Consider the following 17,660-nt stretch of genomic DNA (forward strand, 5'->3'; position numbering starts at 1 on the left):
CTATCTTTAAGTCTGTTTGGAATATCAAACTTGCTACAATGGTTTAAGCCTCTTGCTCCAATGCTATTATTATAACTCCCAAACAGACCCAGACATGTACACACCTCCTTGCAACCTCACTCAGCACGCTTAACACATTTCTCATCACTCATACACTACAACAACTCTGTCTTGACAAACAGACACAGACGAGATGACCTATGAGTGACTTATAGTGATTTGACAGCAAGGAGCCTTACTGTAGCGCTGTGGAGAAATGAGAGGATGACTGGTACATATACTTGATTATTTCAGCTTTCCCAAAGGACTGCAGGGTCACAACACTAAAGAAAAATGGGTGCATCGCGCTCGGGCAATCTTCACAGAGGCGGATGTAGATGGAGGAGGAGGTAGATGTCCTGCCAAACATCCTATTTTCTCCTTCTTTCTATTGATCCTCCTCTCCTTCTCTTTTTTTCCCATATGATTTGGTTTGGTCTATTTGACCTTTGCCGTCTCCATCTTAAGGTTTCATATTGGTTTAACATGTTGTGTTTGATATTCAAAATTGTTCAAAATTGTGTGTGTGTGTGTATTGCCATTGTATTATTAGATAATTTTAGTAATTCTCACATCCCTTACAGTCATTATTTGTCTCTTTCTCTCTCAGCCCTCGACCCAGAGGAATTTCAGATTGTAATGAGGAAGATCATGCCTGAGGTAAAAGATCAGGGGTTGGTCAAACTCTTCATGCAGATTGACACCAACTGTGATGGCACTGTTGACTGGGTGAGTATCTGCCCCTCTCTCTCTGGAAATCTCTTGCTATAAATCATTTTCATTCATAGCACTCATCTCAGATGCCACACAAATTATGCAATCTGTACTTCACTGGAAGACACCAAATAAAACATTTTGGCCCTTAGAGGAATGCGAGTGTTAACAGCCAATGAAAGATTTAAAACCACTCAGGTTAAATATTTTTCTTTTTTTTCCACATAACTCTTTTATATGAGCTTTCCATCTTTGTGCTCTTCTGAGTATAGATGACTGAGCGCAGGACAGTTGAATTACACCTAGCAACATCAAAATGTTATATATGTGTGTGTGTATGTGTGACTGTTCAGCTCTCCTTCACATGTTTGTTCCTCTTTTCCACTCTGTGACAGGATGAATTTCTCAATTTCCTTGTGCTGGAGCAAGTAGCAAAACATGTCATGCTGACCCAGAGCCGGACTCTGTACTTTCCATGTCCACTCAAGATCGTGGGGTAAGTGGATAATACAGGGACTTCTGAGTGAGATCTGCCATCCAGAACTGCCATCCAGAAACTTCCCAGGCAGAGAAATGTTCAATGTTGTCGAGTTATATTGTGGGTATATTTTATATCATTTTTCATATACAGATAGAACATACAGTTGAACTCAGTGGTTAAAATTGTAATAGCTTGCTCTTTGTTGGTCCATAGGGCCTACTATAAGATAATGGCTGGTCTCCAGTTTTGCCCTCACATTTATGGAATGAAGAAAAAGGGTGCAGTAGAGCAGGGAATGGCTGATTCCACAGCTCTCATGCGAGGCAACTACTTCTCCATCAGCCAAGATGGTGTCCTCAAATACTGGACAGATAATTTTGAACTGAATCACACAGCAAATATTAGTGTGAGTGTGTGTGTGTGTGTGTGTGTGTGTGTGTGTGTGTGTGTGTGCCTGTTTAAGAGCGGTGACAGCTGTGAACACATTTGGGAGTCACATTTTTTTAGTGTTCCTGGAGGACTTTTCTCACTTCTGTAGAAAAGTTAGTTCTTGGTCGGTCATTTGTGTTGCTGTTGTCATGGCCACGTTTTGAGTAAACACATTTGCTAATGGTAGACTGTCAGCAATAAATTAACAATAACTTTCATTTGATAAAATTCTGGGATATTGTTCATATTTTGTAAAATGTTATGTTAGTTAAGACAGAAATGATTAAGCAATGTATCTGTAGTTTCTTCTAAGGTTCTTTAGTGCCGAAAGTTTATGTGAACACATTCTACTGTCTGCAATTTGCTGTGTGTCTGCAGCTGCCCTGTCAAGCCTCTTCTCCACAAAAGATCTTTGTGGTTGAGATGGTTTGTATCAGCAACCTTGACCTGCTGGCCATTGCCTCCACCAAACCTGACATTGGTATGGGTGTGTGTGTGTGTGTGTGTGTGAATTTATATCAAATCAGGAAACTTTATAGTTCCACGCAACCTATAAAATCATTTCCTTCGCTGATAATTGAAAATACCTTTTTTAAACCTGTTTTTATTCAGATCACCCTCACATGTCAAAATGCACTTGCGGTTTCTGCATTGGACTAATGAACACTAACAGCATTTAATCAGTGTCATTTGTTTGTATTACTCTGTGCATACATGACTATTCTTTTTTGTGTGTTTCTACTGCATAAATTTGGAATGTTTAATGATTCTCTTGAATGTGAATCTCACCTTCTTTTGATCTTCAGACTTCTATGAGACCCGTACCAGGAATTATAACATGGTGTTCTCCCTGAGCGGCCTGAAAGGAACAGTTGTTGCCATGGACTACTGGTAGCTCATAGATTTAATGTTCAGAAACAGTTGGAGTGTAGTGAAAGACCTGTCCACAAGGTTGTATAGGAGTTACATGTGTGGTAAATATGTAGCTATAGGTAAAAGCTATTCGAGTCTGAATATACATAATTCTAGACATGAGTTGGTTTTATACTAGTGGAACTGCTAATAATAGTAATAATAATAATAATAATAATAATAATAATAATAATCATAATCATAACAATAATAATTATAGAGTGGGACTGAATATGATAACACCTGACTGGTTTGCTGTGTGTTTTTGGGTCTGATGGGACTAATGGAATATTTTCTGTGTGTGTGTATGTGTTTGTGTGTATGGGTGGGTGTGTGCGCATGTGCAGGTCTGATGGGACTAAAGGCATATTTTCCATTGGCGATTCGAATGGTTATGTAACTGTTTTCATCTCGTGGAATGTGCTTGAAAATGGGCTTTTCAACAGCAGGACCTCTGTACCTGGTTTGTGTGTGTGTGTGTGTGTGTGTGTGTGTATGCCTATGTGTTTTAGTGTGTTTTTGTGTGTTTATGTGTGTGCCTTGGCTATCCATTGGTTATAGTGAGCGTAGGGAGTAACCAGCGAATTCTTCTTCCTGTGCTGTTGAGAAGCACGTCCAAGAGTCACTTGTGCTTTAAAGTGGTCAGTATCACTTTTCAAAGTCAGATAGCTTGGAGAAACTATTGCGTCTCTCTATGTGCAGGTTCCCACTTTCATCGTTTTTCTCTCCTTCTATCTGCTGTCCCTCTATCTCTCTTTCTCCCTTCCCTAGGCTGTACACAAAGGCTGGTGTGAGAAAGTCCGTTTCCTGTCACTTCTTAATGCTGTGGCCAGCTGCAGTGCTTGTGAGGAAACTGCACTGGCGCTCACATCCATACCAAACCTCAATGAAATTGAGAGCAAATCAAAATTTTGGTACGATATCTATCCTCGACGAATGTTTTACATTCTCCACACCCAAACTTGCATACAAATCCATCTGATGTGGATAGCTCTTGCTCTATGCAGTGCGTGATGTTTTCAACTGTATGAGGAAAATGCTATGTGAATCTATTGCCTTTGATTAATTACGCTGTGCTATCTTTGGTTAAACATCAAAATGTAAATTAATGTAAACTGAAATAGACATATGTCCTTTCAATCTCAAAGCAGAGCCCTATGCCTGAACACATACTCATAAATGTCTAAGACCAGACTCTTTTTAAACATGTAACTTTCAAACGTCTCTCGTTACCTCCTCTGCAGTCACTCATCCTTCCGGTTTAGGAAGGGTTTGAAGTGTTTTGACTACTCTCCAGAGTTAAATATCTTTGGTGAGAGTTTTCTTTTTACTGTTGAAAGTGTGTGTTTGTCTAATGTAGCCAGTCCACGTATATAAAAGCGTACATGTGGTTCAAAAGGCTGGTTTACACAGTACACAAATGTGAAATGCTTCATCTTATAGCTGGTGGTGGGCGAGACTGCACAGTCTTCACTTGGGATCCCCATTCATTTTCCCCATCTTGCCTGCGGGGACACCCCACACCCATCAGTCATATTGTCATCAATGGCCAAGACAACAGAGTCATCAGTGTGTCAGTAGACAAGGTCTTTTAACAGTTCCTTCTACTGCTACAAATCTGCCTTCTTTGAGATGCTAATAGAATTGAGAGATTATGAATAGAGTCTTATGTGTAGTGTTACATATAATAGGTACAACTAACCTATTAAGATTTACAGCTCGTGCAGTCCTATGAGTTTCGCTGTATTGTATGTCTTTGTTTTGCTTTGCTTCTGGTCTTCTGTCATCAGACAAGATGGTGGTATGACAACCATAAAGTACCTTGTATATGTTTTTTTAAATGATCAACCCTTGATTGTCTGATGTGTATTCTTTGTGTATTTGTCTCTGTCAGAATGTGCGGGTGTGGGACTTGCACAGACATGAATGTGTGCAGAATATTCCCCCTAGAGATATTGATCTGGGCCGTGGTCCTATCTCCATTGTTTGCTACAACTATTACACCAAAACACTGATAATGGCCACTCATAAGGTGGGTTTTCTATACTTTCAGTTGTCAGATTGTGGAATTTTTTGGTTTCAAAGATCTGTATTTACGTTGTTTACCTCTTAAGTGAGAATGCTAAATGAAGAAATAGAAATGGCTTCTGTGATAAAAATCTATCTTTTTTTCAAGTTTTCTATGTCGTTTTTATTTTTTTTATGAACATATATGAACAGTTCGGGCTTCTCAGCCATGACATGGATGGACAGCTTCACACAAAGACATCACATGAAAAGGGCCTGTGTGCTGCTCTCTATAACAGCAATTTTCAACAGGTGAGGACTGATGGTCTCAACATATTATAACATCTGGATGCGAAACAATCACAGAGGTGGCCCTGAATGAGTTCTTCGCTTCAGCCTGCAATGAGACCACTTAATTATATGTCTTGTCTAGCACCTTTCATAACATGTTCCCAATTCAATCTCTCTCTCTCTCTCTCTCTCTCTCACACACACACACACAAACACATGCACACACCCAGAAACTCATCAGCATCAAAACAGCCAATGGCTTCATTTTCCAAAAAACAGTATTTCGCAAGTTAATGTAAATAATCACAATTTGGCCTAGACAGAATTAGTGGCCTTGGACTGAATATCCTATCAGGAAATAATTAATTTTCTTGTTATTTGCTAATTACTTTACTTGGAATTTGATTGTTACTATGTGAATGAGAACTGCTAATACTGTTAGCGGTTTTAGAGTCTTCCTGACTCTTTATGTCCTCTTTCTTATTTAGGTGGTGAGTGGGTGTCACAAAGGTGTTGTGAAAGTCTGGGATATTGAGACAGGAAAAAAAATTACACAGTTTCAAACATCTCCTGAAGAATGTGTGGAAGTGACAGCCATGTCCTTTGACCCACCCAAACGCCGTTTGATCACAGGCTGCTATGATGGGAAGATAAGACTGTGGAACTTTAACAATGGGGAGCTGCTGCTCACACTACCTGTGACTGATCCGAGTGAGGTACTGCAAGAGATTTTTACGCCTCTCAAAACAGAGGATTAATCCTATCATTAACATATCCCTTAGTGCATCCCTAACCTCAGCCTCCACCTTAAACAATCTCTCCTGACAGAATTACTATAGCCTAAGTCACTCACTATAAAATATTCATGTGCTTCAAGGACAGGTTCGTGTAATTGTACATGCAATTCTTTCAGTCTTATCGGACAAAACGTGGTATGGTTGCATAAGGTTGTCCATTTGTCCTATGCATTGTTCACAAAAATGTAGTACACTCTGCATTAAGAACATTATTCCAAGTCTCATGCCTGTGGATGGTTATTGTTTCCATCAAACTGCCCTGACTTTATTTTGTAAGATTTTGAATGGACTGTGATGCGACATGGCAAATTCTGAGTTACTTTGTTCAACACTAATAATTTAAAAGATGGATGGAGCCTAGTGCTACCACTTGTCTATGTGTAGTCGATTTTTCATTACACACTAAGGCAATAATACACATTTCATTTATGTTTTACACTTACTAATTTAGCAAACACTCCCATCTAGAACAACTCATAGAAGTGTGCTCATTTAATGGGTAGCTGGTTCTGATTTTCAAATGAAAGCCATTCATACATACAAGTCTCCAGTGGCTATAATTAAAAAAAGCTTGATGAAGCAATTAACACAAAGCCAGTGAGTTGTCATAGTTACTGAAAAGTTCTCTTCCACCTCTGTCTCTACAGATAACAGGTATTCAGTGTATCAAGCACAGGATCTTTGTGTCTGGTTGGAGCAAACGTGTTGTATGTTACTTGTAAGTAGGATGAAGATGGATACGCACAAAGTGAAACAGGAGCTGTAGAGAATGCACCTAACACTCAAATCCCATCATGAGAACACTCTCACTTCTAAAGATTACAAATGTTTTGAGAGTGATTTTGATGTTACTCACCAATGGGATAGAAAAAAAGCTTTTTATATTGGTTCTTTATCAATGTACACTTTCACCTTTACAGCAAGTTTTTAGGATAGCTTTGTGCAGTGTGGTGTTCTGGAGGTTTTTTTTTTATGTCTGTGAATGTGTATGTTTTGGTGTTTATGCTGACAACAGAGATGAAAAGGATGGAGAGATGACGCGATATAGTATATGGAACCAGTACCACTGTGAAGATATTGTCACAATGCATGCATATGGTGACAAGATGCTTGCCACTGCCTGCCGCAACGGTGACATCAACCTGTGGAACATGAGAACCAGTCAAGCCACTGCCTGTGAGAGCGGACGAATCTCCCTACGATTCAATGCCAGTGAGAGCCATCGCCCACAAGAACCTAATCAGGTATGGAGTTAGACTGTATCAACACTGTGTCAAGTTAGTAAAGAATAGTAAAGATCTAATGAATCATATGAAAGGAAGGTAGGATTAAGTATTACTTCTGTTAAGGGTCTAGGCAATTTCCTACTCTTCATATCTCATAGATGACAGGTAGGTGGATGCTATCAGTACAAAGGGTAATGTGAAATGCCATGTGGGACACAACATTTCATCAAAGTAATGTTACATTACTGGCAAAAAGACAGAGATGGTGCATTTTAATATTTCATGCTGATGCAATATAATTTTCAGTAGCAATTTTCATGGTTGGATGGATGGATGGATGGATGAATGATGAAACAGGAGAAGAGAAAGGGAGAGAAAGGGTCAGGCAAATGGATGGGCGTCACGTTTCAATAACCTCATCTTCCTGGCCTTATCTTTCAGGTGCTGACATTAATTTGTGACAAACACAAACCGCTCAAGGGGACAGAGTCCAGTCTCAGCCAACACAAACTATCCTTGGTAGGTTTTACTAACTCTCAGCCTGTTTAACTTCATGCACTTAAATTATAATATCGACTATTTTAACAGTGACAGATATTATAAACACATTTATTTGCAAAATGTATCACATTCATGTAATGTACTAACTTTCCTCACAGTTTTTCCAGGAGATAGCTTTAAGTCAAAATAATCAATAGCTGTGAATTTCTGATCTTCTCACCTCATAGGATAGCCCACATCAGACAGGAATTGTACAAACCGAGGAGAAAATTCCAAAACCTGGACCTGGCAGGGCAGAGATGGAGAAGAGACCAAAAGTGGCTGTGACAAAGGTAGGTAACACACACACACACACACACACACACACACACACATTTGCATGCATGAATAGATGTACATACACATGCACAGACGCTTACAACCACACAAAGACATAGTCACACACACACAAATACACACACCCACATGTTTATGTGTTTTCCTGAAAGATCATTTTAATGGATATTACTTTTTAGAGAGCCCACTCAACGGCGTCTGTATTTATAGTTCTCTCTGTTATAAAGTATGACTACTTCTTACCCTTATTCCTTTTCCTTGTCCTTTAAAAACTGCTCCTGATTCTTGATTCCTTTCCCTCAGGTTTTGTTCCTGGGCACTAGAGAGATAGGTGTGGACACTGCCACTTTGCTGACCAGTGACCTCAGTGGGTACATACATGCCTGGTCCACGCTGGAGCAAGGCGGTCTGCTGGCAAGATTTATTGGGGTACATAGAGAAAACATGGCCGTCACCTCAATGTCAACTGATCAGAGGGAAGAAGTACTTCTGACCGGAGACTCCTGTGGTTTTATCACAGTGAGTTATTTTCCTTTGTTTTCAGTTGTCAGCTAAGGTGAATGAGAGGGGTCAGGGGTCTGCGATAAAGATGGAGCTGTTTTATCACTGCTGAGATTTGTAAGAAAGACCACAAGGTTGGAGCCCATAGATGTCTAAACAGTCATACCACGAATTGAGTGATTGATGGGAAAAAATGAATTTTATTATAACTAAAACTATTGCTAGTGGAGATATTAGTATTTTTGCGGAGAAAATATGAAAGTTCAGTTAGTGTTAGGTGAATTTATATAATTGTTTCATTATTGGTTGCATTCTCTATGTCTTTCCTTCTTTCCCTCTGGCTTCTCTGCTTTGTGTCTGTTTGCATTTACTTGTCTTCTCTCCCCCAGCTGTGGGACATTGAGAATTACTGTTACTGCATGCATGGGGTGGGAAAGAGGCCCCCACAGCCAGAAGACAGGCTCCACCTTGCCAGCCTCATTCCCAGTCACTTTGATCAAATGAAGCCGAAACCCAGATATGCGGTAAGTGATGGTGGTGCCAGGTGGAGGGTGGTCTGGAAGAGGAGGTGATGGTGCTGGTGGTGGAATGTGTTCTCCTCTGCCACAGCCACAAAAAAGGGAGAAAAAGCTTTAGTCTTTTTTGTAGAAAAAAAGAAAGACAAAAAGATGAGGTGTAAAGTTGTGGCTAAGAAACATTTAGTTAATTAAAAAAAAACATCACCAGACTAGACCTTAGAGTGTTCTACCAAACACATGTGTTGTGACATGGAATTCAGACTCTTTCTTTGCTGTCACACAGGAAATCGAAGGCTGGAAAATCTATCTCACCCCACCCCCTATCCTGGGCATATGGCGTTGTCACCAAAGTAATATTGTCAGTGTGGAATATGTGGAATGTTACCGTCTCATCTTAACGGCAAGCTTAGACTTTAACGTTCGACTCTGGACGCTTACTGGTAGCTACATAGGTGTGTGTTTATGTGAAAATGCTAACCTCTGAATTTTCCTTTAAGCTGTAGCTTTTTTTTCTAAATCCCCATTTTCTTATTGGCCATGTTGTGTGCCCAATTACACATGATCTCAGACAAAGTGAATGAAGCTAACAGAGTGGAGCTAACAGTTTGAAACAATTAGGCCCTGACCATCCTGATGAGCAGTGCGAAGGGCAGGGACTCTGGGTGACCTGTCCATCAAAGCCAGCTTAATCATTTAGGCTCCTATTGCAGTGCTACTGGCTAAGCACTGTGATAATCGCTCATATATATCAGAATCAGGATAGATCAGTGAGATATTCTATAAATTTCCCTTGGGAACTGAAGTTGATAAAATTATTTGTAGAGATTTTAGTCTGTAGAACCCTTGGTTTGCTATTCTTTGTTTCACCAAGGCTAACACACATTGAATTATCATCTCAGGCACATTTGGGCAGGATCAGTGGAGCATACAAAACCCCCTTACCTTCTGCACAGTTCCACCAGAGGACCTCAAGAAGGGGGACTGCAGGCGGACTGTAGAGGAGAAAACGTGAGCCTTTGTGATTGTTCATGTCCTGTTATTTTATCTTGTCAGTTTTTATAGCTGTTACTTTATCCAGAGCTGCATAAGTCAAATTTCTGTTTTTTGCTATTGCATGTTGGTGTTAAGGGATTTAGTCGTGAGCCTATTGACAGTGAGCCGAAATTTCATAATCACACACTCTTTAAACCTTCAAGCTTTTATTGTCATGTTCAGGAACAAACCTAAAATCCTTAAATCCCTTTACTTCCAAACAAGTGGCACTTTGTAATTAAGCATAGTTATTTAGATTAAAACAACAAACAAACACACAAAAAGAAATGCAATATTCCTGCGGTGACTTACTTTAATTTTTTGAGTGCTTAGAAGTGCCAGCCAGAGCTTGGGAGGTGTGACAGTCGAGAGTTTTGACCAGTGCTCTGACATTCAGGAGTGTGAGGGAAGTACTGAAGGTGGGTTACCCCAAACAGTCCAAATGAGTTTCATTTTGTAAATATAAGTTGTGAACCAGGACCTATTCTTGTATAATGACCTTTTTTTTTTTTTTAAGCATGTAAAATAAAATTCACATGTTTAAAATGATATTCTGGTATGCATCAAAGAAGGAGAAAAGAAATGAAAGTAACTGTTAGACTTGTATATTGTATACTGTACTCATATATACATTCCTTTGCATCTTTTTTACCCCAGTGTTTCTACATAAGGAAGATCCAGATCTCTTTACATTTCCTCAAGGAGGAGCTAAACTGAACAGCCTGCGACCAGTGAGTTAACTCAGTTTTTAGATATATCTGCATTTAGTAGGCCCGATACCAATATCGAAATCTAATGGCAAATATCGATAACCAATATTTGGCCGATATTTTGGGCCGATATTAGTTTTTCGTATTTGGCAGTTGCAATAACAAAACTATATAAAGGGAATCGTAATGAATTTGTTTGCAGATACCTTCTATGAGAAACAACAGGCAATATGCAGATCTAACACCGCTTTACTGAGTGAATAATTATTGTTTTACTAACTTTAAAACAGAAAAAATCTGTTTACATAATGTGGAAAAACCTAAAGTGAAAAAAAAGAAACACTGTTTAAACTAAGACAGTAGATTAAATGTTCAGACATCATATTAAAGACTGAGTCTATTTATGATGTGATTCGGGAGACTTGTGACCACTCTGGGGCGTCCAGCAAGAATGCAGCATAGGTGTCCAATTGCCACTTTTTTTGTTTTCATTAATGCATGTGTATGGATCTACAAACACAAGAGTTCAACACAATTATTACATGCCAAATATTAAGCAACGCTAAAATGCAAATAATAACAAGGCACAGCCGCATTTTGCTAACAATATATATCTTACTTATTTACACATTAATCATCTGTCTTAGACAGGAGGGATTAAATTACAACATTTCACAACATACGACATAACTAGCAGTACTGGGCACTAATGCTTCAACATAACATCGTTATATCAGCAGCTTAGCATGTTTATCACGAATTGGCACTGTAAACAATGACAACACATAGCTAAACACACCGCTAAACCTCTTCCCCTCAACAACAACTTAACTAGGGGGTGGGGTTGTTTTTATGGAACATCAGTCACGTCTCCTATTAACCAATAAGAATATAGGTTAGCATACATATTTATGCAATGTATTTATGTATTTTACGTATAGAAATCAGGGCTAGCTTCAGGAAGGTGTCTGATTAATGCCCATATCTTGTTTCTAACTTTATGGTAACCCAAACACCTGTCCCTATTTTCAACTCCAGATTTCCTGAGGAAATGAAGGAAAGGAGATGCAGATGGCCGTGAGAATAAAGAATGGATGTTGGCATCAACAAAAGTTAGCTATCTGTCCATCTATCTATCTGTCTATATGTGTGTCTGTTCATTCGTCCTCTGCAGTGTTAAAGAGGATGTTCACCCTTGCGCACCTAGGTGCTTAATGGTGCCTCTGATGTTTTGCTGATACTTAGTTTATTGTATTTTCTATGATACAGCATGTGAAAACGCACTCATTATTGAAAAATGCAAACACAATTAAATGTATTCTTACTTTTAAGTTAAGGTATTCACATCACTGGAAACAATTAATTGAGAGTGGGTCCAATAAATTTTTATTAAAGCACGTTTATCAACAAGCATCTAAGAAACATGATATGTACATTAAGTGAAGAGTCACACTGGTTTGTTTAAATTCTGCAAAAAAAACCCAAAAACAAAAAAACACTACATACATCATTAACATAGAATATGCTCACCAACCATCAGTGCACAGCGACTAACATTTGTGTTATAATTATTTTACAGAATTTGTGTTTGGTTTGGTTTGTAAACAAATGACAGATGTGAGTGAATCTGCTTTAGTGCACACTGCTACATTATGGACTGACAAGTTTCTGCAGCTGGTATTCATTCTGAAACACAGAACTAGTTTTATAGTTCATTGGTCAAATATCAGCACACATAAAACGGTCATTTACATTATCATGGAGTTATTCAATATTATAGTTACTAATATCAGATACTTTACATTTTTTGTCACTAGCTCTTAATCTTCCACACAATGGATAAGGCTGTCACTGCAGGACAGGACTAAAAAACCTAAACTTATATTTCAGGTCAGAGGAGGGATTTGACATAATTGTTCAGTCCACTGTGTGTATTAAACCACGTTGGTTAAATAGTTAACGTAAGGAAAAGATGATCGTTCATTAGGGCGATCTGTATTTGCTCGGGTGAATTATGAGGTGAATTTCAGTTTGAAGAGAACAGTCTGAGGTGTAGTCACATCTGCGACGGCCAGTTCCTGTCCATCAGCGAGTCCTAGTTCTGCATGACATCACAAACAAAATAAGCAATGCATTTATTAATTACTGGTCATTATAAACCAGACAGACTTTTGCCAGCCTCTGAATTGGTCAGTTTGTGTTCCAGCCATGATTGTAATAAGCGTAACAGCTGAAGCAGCGAAAAAACACCACATTTTAAATGTTCAGAACAAATTACTTTTTTATTGATCCACAAAAAGGTCTTGTTATTTTTTTCATCTGCAATAATGCATTTGTTTTAAAGAGTATTTTTGGAGCTTTAGTGTGTTCCCACCCATATTTAATACACTTTGAAAAGTAAAGTCTAAGTCTTACCCTTCAAGGTTTTGCAAAGATTTGGCCGTGTTCGTTCTTCAATAGAGGCTACAGTCTAAAATGAAGAAATTTTTCAAAATTATCAATAATACTTCTACCACCTGAAAGAGGTATGTTCAAAAATACATAGCATACATACATAAAATCAACATCAAATCTATCTGAAACTGAGTCGTCTCACCTGTAGGTAAAGGGTTTTATTTTTTCCTTCAAGTGTTGCAGTGATTGCTGGAGATTTCATTTGTCTGGAGGATGTAAGATATAAGATCTAAACGTTGCATCATATTCATACATACCCACCTAATAAATACAATAAGCTTAAAAGAGATTGAAAGAGAGAAACCCTATTAGACTCACAGTGAGGCATTCTCAGTTAGATACTCTAGTACATCCTGGAGTTTGGCTGAGGGAGGGAACTGCAGCTTCTGAGGAACCTGACTACAGGCTGAGCAGTTCTCCTGAAAACAACATTGAGTGGTGGTGAGGTCAGAAAAATCACTGCCAACACATTTTTTAAACTCCTACCACCCAAACTGCATTACATGTGATGGCACAACAAAAGAACAATGGTCCTGATTAAACTGTTGAGCCCCTTCTCCCAAGACAACCTCAACAACTCAACTGTGAACTCATTCAGTAATTTACATATTATCTAAATATCTACATAGCATCTAATTATGTATTACTGGTGTACGTATTACTGTATCCAACTACAAATGTGTGGAGTGTAGGGCCGGAATGCAGGGACTAACCTTTCTCTCTGCTTCAAAGGTGTACGTATACAATCCATCCACATCATTAAACACCAGGTAGTTATTTAAAGGAATATAACAACTGCAAAAGCACAAAGGTGAAGAAATCACACAAAAATTCCCTTTCGGTCTGCAAATATATTTGTTATTAAAAAAAAAAAAAAAGAAGAAATGGGTTAAATGTGAATGACTCACCTTGTAGCTATCTTAAAAACTTCAGTTGCACAGGCAGCTGTGGGAAAGAGTGGGGGATGTTCAGTGAATTTCTAACACGGTATGTAGCAGCATGTAGGAGGACTAGAGACAACAAACAATTCAAATTTGAGTATCTATAGGTCTCTGAGTGTCTCATTAACATACCAGCAATGACAGCATTAGTGGAGGCCACAGCTGGAATGATCCTCTTCACAACCCCTATATCATCAAAACAAGCTCAGGCCCAACCTTTCAGTCTTCAAATAACAGCAAGGAAAATATTTACGTTAGTTGAAATGTAAGCTTTATAAGACGCATTGTGCTGACCTTGTGTGAGTCTGTAGGTGACCCCACTGATGTTAAACTCTGCGGCTCTCTCCTGAGACCTCTGGAAAACCCATTGGATGTGCTCTGGGTTATCTCCATCCAAGGTCACACCATCTGATCAGGGAGTGAGTCACATTCTATCATTCAGTTATACAAGATTTGACACCATTAATTATGTAGCACTGAGATGTTCATTTAAGTAACCTCCAAATGGTTTCTCCTTAGGCCACTGTAGCATCCGCACATATTCAATGCAGTGTTCTGGTAACCGTGGCATGGATGCAATGGTGCACATAGGAAAATTTATCTAGAAAGACCCACAAGATGAAAATCTATGAGTATATACCAACAATGGAAATGAACCCTCCTCATTTACCCTTTCAGAGCCCTATCTGTAATAATCAAGACATACACATGCAAAATATTGAACATATTTTGGAGTGACTCTAAAAGTTCTGGATTATTTAAACACATGTAAGCGTACACAACAGTAGTGTCCTTTTGCATGCAACAGTAACAATGTATGTATAAAATAACTGTGAAATTAACTCTGAACTTTGACACAGGAATGTGCTCTGTTGGTCCATTAAAACTGTTCACAAATAGTATTCCTTTAATAATAACATTTTATAAACATATTATTACTTTACAGACAAACCCAGCGATTAAAGCATGACCAGGACTCACTGCACTGCTGGATTATTGAGAAAGAATCTTACACATTGAACTGTGTGTGTGTGCGTGAAGTCTTTACGTACCTGGGGAGGGTAGAGCTCGAGTGTGCAGTCTATGCAGGCTGTCATTCCAGGGAGAATGACTCGGGCATTGCCTTTAAAGCCCTCAGTCCCTCCATCAATCAGAGGGATGATGGAGGAAGTATCCAAAACACCATCCTCATAGCTCAGCAGTGATAACTAGGGAAGAAGAGATGGCAGTTAGAGTCACGCAGGATCAGAGATATTTTCTTTCTCCTCCCGTAAACACACACACGCACACACTCAAGAGACTTCCAAATGCAGTACCATGGACAGCACTTACCAGCATTCCGTTCATCCATCTTCTAGCAATAATGGAATCCAAACCGCAAACAATTATATGGAACTCTACAGAAAAACGTGGTTTGAATTGGGTGTGAAATGAAATGAACTCCAATCAATAATTTGTACAGAAAATAAAATATCTCAATAGTGCATTAATGTTTCTGAGACAAAAGCACTTACGTTTGTAGAAGGACTCGTCGAAATCTTGAATTTTATTATAGTGTCTGGAGCCATGTTAAGAACATACATGATTTACTTGCAAAATGAGACACTTGTGTTGACACAGTTGAATAGTAGGACAGTACAAAGTGTAACAGAATTTTAGATCTAAAGGCTGTGTGTAGGATACGGAACAACATTACAACCAGGAACACGACTGTTAATAAACTCCGCAGCCACGTCTGCCTTGGGCCTTCCCACATCTTTAGGCCTAATTAGATATCAAAAAAAGGAGACATTTCATCCTCCGTTTCTACGATTCAGGATTTCACTGACCATGTCGCTTCAAAAAAAAAAAAAAAAAGACGTTTTCACATAGTATTTAGCTATAGGGAAACCACAGCTATCCTACTCAAGTAGTATTACTTGGAAGAATAAATATATGTACTGACCTGAAGAGAAACTGCCTGTTGAGATTGGAAACATCAATGGTGTCCATATCCACCACATGTATATGTCGAAAACCCGACAGACCCTAGTCAACAGATACAATCATACAGACGTAAACAGATCAAATTCCATTTAACAAAATGATAACGTAACACATGATCCATATAATTAAACATGATTAAACTCAAACATGCTATAAGATTTTCAGTTAACATGTAGACTAAATTAAATATTACCAGATTTTTTAACAGCTCGCAACCCAAGCCCCCTGCTCCGATGACCAAAATCTTGCATGTTTCTAGCAAAAACTGAAGGGTCTGAAACATAAAGAGTAGTTCATCAAAACAATACTAGAAAGTCTAGTTGTCAAACAGACAACATAGACACAGCAGGAACATCTTGTATGTATTCCTTAGTCTCTAACCTCAGTACTTGGCTCAAAGTCTGGATGGACAAAAGGCCCAGATCTCTCCAGAAACTTCTGCACATGGTTCCAGCGGCCATCCCAGTCTCCACAGCTGCCCTCATCTACTGCCATTCTACAGAAAAAAGGAAACCAGAGATGATCATTAAAACACTTGCATGGAACTACATATAGGACAATGATATGAGTAGAAGGTATATACACTCTTTGAAATTTGAACTTCAGTGTCCTGTCTAAAACAAATCCAGGAAGGATTGGTTGCTGGCTGGTATCACTTTTCCGAATATGACTGTTCGCAGTATCGGTGTACACAGGATTTAGATGCTAACAACTTTTTAAACATTTACACCACACACTTTGTTTCCGTTCTGAATGTTATCTCAAACCTTATTCAAACCTATTAATATTTAAGTATTCCCGATTGGTGGCGAGATTACCCATTCGTTAGATTCATCATTGCGATGGCTAATACACAAATTCCATAGAAAAAGGTAAGGCTTGCCCAACACAATTCAGCTGCTAGCTGACAACCGAGATGTTTCGAGATAGCAGATTCAGGCGCAAGCAGCGGTGTCCGTTTCTTTGTATAGGCAAGAAATGCCACTTAAATGACAGTTTTAAAAAAACACAAGGGAGAGGGGAGTTGGACGAACCCTTCAATAAAAAAGACAAATCGTTTCTGTATGTGTCACTGTAGAACGAACATGAACGAACGCCAGATCATCAAGCTGTAGCTTATAACTACAGTGACATCAAAAGCTCAATGTGAAGATTCATCTACTATGGCCTTGTTTGTATAACTATAGGTAGGTGAACATGCTAAGTAGCTTGCTGAGTTTTGATGACTGCTAAATAGCATGCTAGCAAAGATTTATGGGGAATATGCTGTGACTGCAATTACAATTCATGGAAAATGAACTGATATATTGTACTGAATTAGAAGAAAGTGAGATCCAACGAATCTGGCCATTTCACAATCAATTATTAATTTTTCTGGATGAATTTTCACACTTCCTTTGCTGAGCAATCCTCAAACCTGCAGCCAGCGCTTAGCATTTCATCACTAACTTCTCAGTCTGCGCCTCTATTCTCCTTCTTTTCTTCTCCCTAGAAAGAGAGAATAAAAGAAGGTTCATGCATGCTTAATCCCCACCATGTAATCATCAAAATTCCGTTACTTATTTCCTTCTATCTATTACGTTCATTCAGCGATACTTACGGCTCTTCTCCATCCGCCATAGCTGTGTGATCTGCGCAACAGTAACGAGTTTAGTGCATAACGGTAGAAGAAATAAATTTTCAAAATAAAGGCATTGACAGTGCTTTAAGTCAAAACCCCCGTGGATACTGAGAGAGAGAGAGAGAGAGAGAGAGAGAGAGAGAGTTTGAAACCACTTTTATTAA

General features: G+C 38.8%; 2 protein-coding genes across 5 annotated transcripts; one reads left to right on the plus strand and one right to left on the minus strand.

The window, feature by feature from the left end:
- The first annotated feature begins 333 nt into the window (after positions 1–333).
- On the plus strand, positions 334–9,764 carry LOC115806913 (WD repeat-containing protein on Y chromosome-like). Its single transcript, XM_030767769.1, has 20 exons — positions 334–373; positions 650–768; positions 1,149–1,249; positions 1,448–1,640; positions 2,042–2,144; positions 2,470–2,554; positions 2,923–3,031; positions 3,347–3,489; positions 3,820–3,887; positions 4,019–4,161; positions 4,470–4,607; positions 4,796–4,894; positions 5,362–5,589; positions 6,318–6,388; positions 6,686–6,914; positions 7,625–7,729; positions 8,037–8,252; positions 8,624–8,758; positions 9,036–9,204; positions 9,706–9,764. The coding sequence occupies exons 1-20, from the start codon at positions 334–336 to the stop codon at positions 9,762–9,764; spliced, it is 2,553 nt and encodes an 850-aa protein (XP_030623629.1).
- Positions 9,765–11,883: 2,119 nt separating this feature from the next.
- Positions 11,884–17,495, minus strand: LOC115807282 (NEDD8-activating enzyme E1 catalytic subunit). 4 transcript variants are annotated; one of them, XM_030768163.1, is made up of 18 exons: positions 17,476–17,495; positions 17,325–17,363; positions 16,257–16,371; positions 16,069–16,149; positions 15,835–15,917; positions 15,573–15,653; positions 15,404–15,447; positions 15,222–15,286; positions 14,942–15,097; positions 14,388–14,490; positions 14,184–14,297; positions 14,022–14,075; positions 13,857–13,893; positions 13,662–13,743; positions 13,267–13,367; positions 13,091–13,154; positions 12,910–12,964; positions 11,884–12,595 (listed from the first exon to the last, which is right to left on the minus strand). In XM_030768163.1, exons 1-18 carry the CDS (start codon positions 17,493–17,495, stop codon positions 12,507–12,509), a joined length of 1,383 nt encoding a protein of 460 aa, XP_030624023.1. In that variant the 3' UTR covers positions 11,884–12,506. The 4 variants fall into 4 exon arrangements, with proteins under 4 accessions (XP_030624023.1, XP_030624024.1, XP_030624025.1 ...); XM_030768164.1 differs by having other exon boundaries at positions 17,293–17,363; positions 17,476–17,485; XM_030768165.1 differs by lacking the exon at positions 17,325–17,363.
- Between the last annotated feature and the right edge of the window lie 165 nt (positions 17,496–17,660).

Source organism: Chanos chanos, chromosome 3 (assembly GCF_902362185.1).
Source record: "Chanos chanos chromosome 3, fChaCha1.1, whole genome shotgun sequence".
Taxonomy (NCBI): Eukaryota; Metazoa; Chordata; class Actinopteri; order Gonorynchiformes; family Chanidae; genus Chanos; species Chanos chanos.

Coding starts and splice junctions, on each gene's coding strand:
- LOC115807282 (XM_030768163.1), bottom strand. CDS start 17,495: ATGGCGGATGGAGAAGAGCC. Junction 16,372..17,324: donor ATAGAGGCGCAGACTGAGAA/GTTAGTGATGAA, acceptor TTTTTTCTGTAG/AATGGCAGTAGATGAGGGCA. Junction 12,965..13,090: donor ATAAAACCCTTTACCTACAG/GTGAGACGACTC, acceptor TCTTCATTTTAG/ACTGTAGCCTCTATTGAAGA.
- LOC115806913 (XM_030767769.1), top strand. CDS start 334: ATGGGTGCATCGCGCTCGGGCAATCTTCACAGAGGCGGAT. Junction 6,915..7,624: donor GCCCACAAGAACCTAATCAG/GTATGGAGTTAG, acceptor CTCACCTCATAG/GATAGCCCACATCAGACAGG. Junction 8,253..8,623: donor ACTCCTGTGGTTTTATCACA/GTGAGTTATTTT, acceptor TCTCTCCCCCAG/CTGTGGGACATTGAGAATTA.